Source organism: Zea mays, chromosome 7, assembly GCF_902167145.1.
Source record: "Zea mays cultivar B73 chromosome 7, Zm-B73-REFERENCE-NAM-5.0, whole genome shotgun sequence".
Taxonomy (NCBI): domain Eukaryota; kingdom Viridiplantae; phylum Streptophyta; class Magnoliopsida; order Poales; family Poaceae; genus Zea; species Zea mays.
The window spans coordinates 119,908,141-119,914,936 of record NC_050102.1 but is presented as its reverse complement, the minus strand read 5'-3'; the positions used below and the strand labels follow the sequence as shown (position 1 = coordinate 119,914,936).

At 52.3% G+C, this 6,796-nt stretch overlaps 1 protein-coding gene across 3 annotated transcripts; it reads right to left on the bottom strand.

Annotated features, from left to right (window-relative positions):
• Positions 1-2,606: 2,606 nt before the first annotated feature.
• LOC100194379 (uncharacterized) lies at positions 2,607-5,708 on the bottom strand. Of its 3 annotated transcripts, none has more exons than NM_001416008.1 (3): positions 5,020-5,691; positions 3,982-4,931; positions 2,614-3,230 (listed from the first exon to the last, which is right to left on the bottom strand). In NM_001416008.1, the coding sequence occupies exons 1-2, from the start codon at positions 5,559-5,561 to the stop codon at positions 4,031-4,033; spliced, it is 1,443 nt and encodes a 480-aa protein (NP_001402937.1). In that variant the 5' UTR covers positions 5,562-5,691; the 3' UTR covers positions 2,614-3,230; positions 3,982-4,030. The 3 variants fall into 3 exon arrangements, with proteins under 3 accessions (XP_020395916.1, NP_001402937.1, NP_001132885.1); NM_001139413.3 differs by having other exon boundaries at positions 2,614-3,173; XM_020540327.2 differs by having other exon boundaries at positions 2,607-4,931; positions 5,020-5,708.
• Positions 5,709-6,796: the final 1,088 nt, after the last annotated feature.

Sequence of the window (6,796 nt, the reverse complement as noted above, 5' to 3'; positions counted from 1 at the left end):
TGGAATTACGGTATCCTCTAAAGCCTTGATGGCAGAAACCTATAAGGTTTATGTGTTACTGGCAAAATATCCCCATTGTGCTAGAATGACAGACTATAATGATGTATCTGATCGATGAAAAAATCCCTGATGGATTACGATCTTAGATGGATTTTTGTGACACCATCATAGATGTTGCAATGGATGAACGCCTCGAGCGATGTATCATATTTAGAATATGTACTATTGCAACTATATTATCCCCTAAGTCCTATTGAAGGACATGTTATTTGCTTTGCACAACTATGTATAAATTGTGGTGTAAGATAGAAAATGATAGCACCCCAACCTCATCCATTCTCGTTATTCCAGATGAACAATGAGACATATATCTTGAAGAATATGCTTGAGTTATGAGGGATAACGACTTTGACAGATGTCATCGTCAGGGGGAGCGAATGCTTATATTGATCACAACCGTGAGACAATAAATGTCATATTCTATGCCCTGAAGGCGTGAGCTTGATGATCAATATGTGAACCTTTATGGAACTTTCTATCAAATATATAGATCTAGTCGATCGAACACCATCAGTCAAAGTGGCTTATTTATATTGATATGTGCACTTACCTCGTATATCCTAGAAGTGAGTAGAGGTAAAGTTCCTGAAATAGTCCTTGCAAGGATATGCAATCCGTTTGCTAAATCTTTATGTGCATATACTTCTAGAAGAAGATGTTTTGCCTTATTGATACAGTTTTGCAAGGATCAGGGGGAGCACATTTCTAAAGTTAGCCCTTGTAGAAGATTCGATAGAATCTAGATCCCAAAGGATCGAAATTTGTCCCGATGACAGTTGTTGTACTCTTTTTCCCTTGGTGAGTTTTCTTGAAGTTTCTCACATGAGGTTTTTAACGAGGCAACAAAGTGCAAATGCAATTTGTATCACCATGCACTCTTTCTCCATATTTTCCCACTGGGTTTTTCGGAGTTTTAACGAGGCATGTGTTGGTCACGGTATTCGCCCAAGGGGGAGTGTTAAGTAACCCTAGTTAGGGTTATGTGGGCAAATACCTGCTTTGCCCCTGAGGGGTCTCACATCTCTATATAAGGAACCTGTACACCCCCTCATAATACAGAGATCAGAAAGAGGCCAGAGGCCCAACCCTATATCCAGTGTCTCGTGTGTTTCCTCTGTCGTGCTTATGGGAAGGGAGACAGGTTCTCTACAGCTTCTTGCGCCTCTACTGCTGACGGGAGGGAAGGGAGCGGATCTGGTGATCCGTGGTAACGTAGTTCTCAACATATCCCACCGCTACTGCCACCATCCGCACGGCCGATGGGCAACGAGAAAAGCCTACGGTCCATGATTGCGCGCGCTCTCTGCACTGCCGTGTCGTTGTGTTGTGCCCCGAGGGTAGGCAGCGGCGTAGCATGGCCAGGTAGAGTGGGGGACTGGAGGCCACGGATCTGGCTGCCTGGACTCCAACACCACCTGTCGGGAGAGCTGAGGGGGTAGGGGGAAAAAGCCTCATGTGGTTATCACGCCGCTGTGCACTCTGCACCCCGACGGCTCCTCCAAGAACAGAGGATGAAGTCTTCTGTGCCATGTTTCTCGTCTTAAAAAGCCAGTCTGCAATTTCCATGCTCTGCGTTTAGAGGAACTGGCCATCGCCATGGTTCCCAACTTAAGACTCCAAGATAGTTCTGTTTCGAATTTCCGGACAACTAAAACCAACGACTGGCCATTCTACTGCAGATAGGCGAATGCACTGCCGAATGGAGACCCAAGCAGAAAACCACCACGCGCAGTTTCACACATGGGGTTTTAGAGCACGTCGGAGGTGGAGGGAGCCGACGGAACGAAGGAGAGGCCGGCTGCGCGTCTCAAATGTACAAAGTCAAATAGCTACGCCTACGCTAGTCCGTAAAATCTAAGGCTCTGTTTGGTTTGGGCTGACTAAACTTTAGTCACTTTTAGTTCTTAAATAAGCAAACATGGTGACTAAAATGGGTGACTAAACTTTAGTCATTTAGTCAAAGGGGTGACTAAAAGGGACTAAAGTAGTATTTTTACCTTATTTGTCCTCTCCACTTTCTTCTTTTAGCAAACGTCTATTAATTAATAGGGGTAAAATAGTTATTATTCACAGCAATTAATGTTCTTTAGTCCGGTTTAGTTACTGGAAACAAACGGGGTACTTTAGCGACTAAACTTTAGTCACTAAAATTTAGTCTAGCGACTAAAAGAACCAAACAGGGCCTAAACCCACGCGACCTCCCTAGAAAATAAAAAGGGCACAGAATAAACCCTGTGGCCCAGCGAATCTACCAGCGGGGGTGAGCTAGCTATATAGGGCAATAGGAAGGGAGAGGAGGGACCAAAAGAATGCATCATCTTGATTGTGCCCGTCGGGGTTTAGGGTTTGTGCAGGGAAAATAGATCTCATAGATCTCGTGCGGGCCAGCCACAGCGTTGGCGTTGCAAGGCACGACCATGGCGGTCGAGTCGGTGACGAGCGCAGCCGGGTCGTTGCCAAGCACGGGCAGGGGCAGAGGCGGGTTCACCATTTTGTTGTAGCTAGAGCGTTTGAATAACTTTTTATACAATTTGACTGTTTTGAAGTAAATCTGAAGCTGTCCCGTGCACTGAAATCAGGTACTCAAAGATGAAACCATCATCATAGTTTACATATATATAAAACGTCCACACGCATCCTCTTTCTAGTTCTTCTAAGACTTTCCACTACCCTACTACCACATTCAGCAACAACAAGAAAGAACATGTGCCCAAAGAGCAAGCCCCGAACACACTGACCACTAGGTGTAGTATGGCTAAACAAACTACTTACTATCCTATAGCTATTCCCATATACAGAAGCGGAAGATAACGAGTCGAAGGCGATTAAGAAATGCGAAAGCGATTAGGAGAACATCTCGAGGCCAGCTCTCGTCTGTCAGAGCCTGGACTTGAACAGGTCGGTCCGCGCACGTGGGTTCCGTCAGCAGGCACGAGAAGAAAAAAAAGCGGCAACGAGCAGCGCGGTTAAACAACTGCTTTAGATTAGCCCCCATCTTCTCGTCACTCCGCTTCCGCTTCAGGGCGCCCGAAAGATTCCCGGTCTCCGACGCATGCAGCAACGGAACGGAACGCAGCAAAGTCTCCTCATCAACTCTCCTGGCCTCATCTTCCCTGCTGCCAAGACAGATTCAGAGAGAGTTTTTCTTCTTCTTCTTCTTTTTTAACTGTCTGGCCCGCCATCAAAAGCAACAGTACAGTTCAGCAGGATATAGAAAAATGTCTAGTAGTAGTATAAACTATTCCATGGATTCCAGAGCTGGTTTACAGGAGTAATGACAGTGGATGAGCTATTCAGCTGTGACTTGCAGGATAAAACTAACAAAAGTGAGCGCGATGATGACCTGTCTCGAGCTTTTTTGGGTAGGGGGCGACAATGGACTGTAGGGACTCGAGCTTGCTTTCCCAGAAAGCAACAAAGCAGCTGTTAATGACCGCGGTCTCGCTCTCGAGGTCGAGGTAAAGGAGTGGCGACTGACGACACAACCCAAGCCAGGAACAAGACTTCAACCTTCTTCCAGAAAAATGCCTGATGTTGTAGTTTAGGACAGTACAAAAATACTACTAGACCCTTCAAGTTCGTGTACTCGTTGGCTGTGGTGGATTGGACATTGGTCAAAGATTAAAGAAACTGAGAAAAAGTCTAAAAATGTGCTTAGTTGGTTCGTGGGAAATATATTATTGTTTGCTAGGGCCAAGTGGAAATTTCCATGGCTGATTAGACTTGTTGTTTAGTAGCAGCCTTTTGTGAGACAATGGTTCAGCCAACGACTGCAATGGCAGACAAACTGCAAGATCAGTGTTGAATGTTGATATGGTAGCTGAGTGATCACTGATCAACTAGCTAGAATTTAAGGTTCCAGACGAAAACAGTGATGTGTAGCTGTGAAGGGACGGCGATGAATAAGCTCGTCTTTTTTACCTGTGCGTTTTTTTCTTCTTCTTCTGGCATATGGATTCTGCATGATCTCCTAGAACGGTAGGCTCTTGGAGGTGGAGGAGGCAGTGAGCGCCTTGAGGCTCTCAGTCGGTGCCGGAGCCAAGTCCTGCGGCAGCCGCGCGCGGCGGACGATGCGGCGCATGTTGCTCTGCAGGCTCTGCTGAACCAGCTGCCGCACGGCGCGCTTCTCCGCGCTCATGCCGGCGTCGGCGAACTCCCCGTCCACCGACTCCTCCCCGCGGCACCCGCGCTCCTGCGGCGCCGACACCGTCGCCACGACGCCCGAGGCGTCTTCCGCGACCTGCTTGCCCTTGTCGGCGCGGAGGATCTCCAGGATCCTGGACGCGCGCTTCTGCGCGAGCGCCGTGCCCACGAGCGTGAGCTCCAGGAGCGCGGACGAGGCGCCGGCCTCGGCCATGGCGGCGCGGTCACCGTAGCTCCGGTGCGCCAGGACCATCAGCACGTAGGCCGCCTTCTCCTGGCACCCGGGCTCGTCGGCCCAGTTGAGCACGTCGACGAGGGACGGCACCGCGTCGGGGGCGCGGCTCACGGCGCGGCGGCCCTCGGGGCAGGCCGCCACGAGGTTGCAGAGCACGGCGAGCGCGCGGTCCGTCACAGGGCCGTCCCCCACGGCCGCCACCAGCGCCGGCGCGAGCCCGGCCGCCAGCAGGTGCAGCGCGTTGGCGGGCGCGATGGAGAGGTTCAGGAGCGCGCGCAGCGCGTCGTGGCGCGCCTGCTCAGTGGAGGACGCGGCCTGGAACGCGCGCACGAGGAAGGGCGCGGCGCCGGACGCGCCGATGACGGGCTTGTTGGCGTCGAGTGCGCTGAGGCAGAGGAAGTTGGCGACCACGGCCGCCTCCGTTAGCGCGCCGCCCTCCGCAATGCGGAGCATCTTGTGCACGGCACCGGCCTGCACGATCGCCGCCTTGTTCCTGGCAACAATCATGCAGACAGCTCTGCACATTCCGAAACCGAATCCCCCCAGATCTGATCACGAAACAGAGAAGGCAGACAACTCACGTGTCATTGCCGATCCCCAAGTTGAGCAGCGCGTACAGCGCTGCGGTCGTGACATCCTCCCCCACGTCGCCGCCCTCGTCCAGCATCGCGACGAGCGGCGGGATGGCGCCGAGCATCGCGAGCATCTCCCTAGCGCCGGCGTCGTCCTTGGCCTTGCTCCGCACGGCCATGGCCGCCTCGACGCGGGACATGCAGCCGTCGCCCCCGCCGTCCCGGAGCGCCCCCACCACGCCCTTCAGCTCCTCCAACGCCTCCACCTTCCTGGCCGCCGCCTCGGCCTCGGCCTCAGCCTCGTCGCTGCACTCGGACGGCTGCTCGGCCCTGAGCAGCTCCGCGAGCCTGTCCGACCGCGGTCTCGGCCTCGGAATCCGCTGTGGCGACCGGTAGGCCGTCCGTCCACGGCAGGAACCGCCTCCGTCACCGCCACCGCCACCGCCGCCGCACGCGAGAACCTCTAGCACCTTCCTCCGCAGCGAGGCGGCGGAGAAGATCGGCCAGATGCGGAACCCGCCGGCGTCGGCGTGCGCGCACCTTGCCACCATCGAGCACGGGCCACTGCAGCGACCTTCGTCTGCAAGTCACATTTGCCGGAGGCGGGCGGGCGGGCGACACCTGGCTGCGCTCGGGCGCTCGGCGCTCGCAGACTGGCGTCCGGAGGAAGGCGTGGCGGGCGGCTGCGCGAACGGGGTGGGGTGGGGGTTTATACGCGTAGATAGAGGGACGCAGACAGTGGGCCAGAGACTGAGCCGGTGGGGCCAATTGGTCAGCCGGGAGGGCACAGGCTTAGTATTTTAGAAAGAAAAATAAAGGGTAATAAATGGTGTTAGATTTGAGCCGAGGTCCTGGATCGCTTGTTTAATAGCCTGCTTTGCTGGATGGGCTTATATTATTTTATGGTTATGGACATCATGGTCACACAGATCTTGCAGTGCAGTGTGCTTAGCTGCACCAGGTCAGCGAGCGAATGGCATGAGGTTTTGTTCTGTATGTACTCCTGGTTAAGAACTTATTAAGGCCTTGCCTGCGACACTCCAACTTGACCTGAATTTTGACTTTGTTTACGGTTGCATTCCGGTTAACGAACCACAGAACCCTGACAGCCAAGTAAGCATGCAAACGCCAATTTGATGCAGAAAAGATGTGCTTACGGAACAGTCCCAAGTTGCAGCGCACACTCACTCATGCTTGCTCTGCTTTCCCCGGCCCGCTTTGTGCTTTCCTCGTACCAACTGGCAACTGGGCGTCTCCCACAGGAGAAAAAGATGCGGTGCTGTGCTGTGCTGAGCTTAGCCGATGATCCCAACCCGGGTCGACGGGAGGCACGTGTCGTGCGTTGACACGGCTGCTCACGAGGCGCGCGCATGCGTCGTTCTTTGCTGGCCATCCCTGCTTGCCTGCCAGTCTGTCTGATCGTAAAAGAAGGCATGGCGGCCATGGCTCCAACTTTCAGGAGGTGTTTGGGAACAAAGTTTTTCTGCAGTTTTGGAAGAATACTGCAGTATTCTCAAATACTGCAGTATTATATACATAATGGTGTTTGGCAAGCTGGGTAAAATCTCTGTTTTCAAAACTGAAGTATTGCAAATACTATAGTTGTTTTAAGGCATTCTAAACTTAGCTCTGGACCTCAGTTTTCAAAACTGCGGTATTATAAACTACGGTATTGTCATAACTAAAGTATAGTATAGTATTTCAAAAACTGTAGTTTTCAAAAACTTTATTCCCAAACAGGGCCTCAAGTGTACACACTGCCATTTTTGACCGCAGGCTTATGGAG

Excerpts from the sequence above, each read along its gene's own strand:
- LOC100194379 (XM_020540327.2), bottom strand. The coding sequence starts at position 5,561 with ATGGTGGCAAGGTGCGCGCACGCCGACGCCGGCGGGTTCCGCATCTGG. Across the intron at positions 4,932-5,019 it reads TTGGGGATCGGCAATGACAC|GAACAAGGCGGCGATCGTGC; the intron begins GTGAGTTGTCTG and ends GATTGTTGCCAG.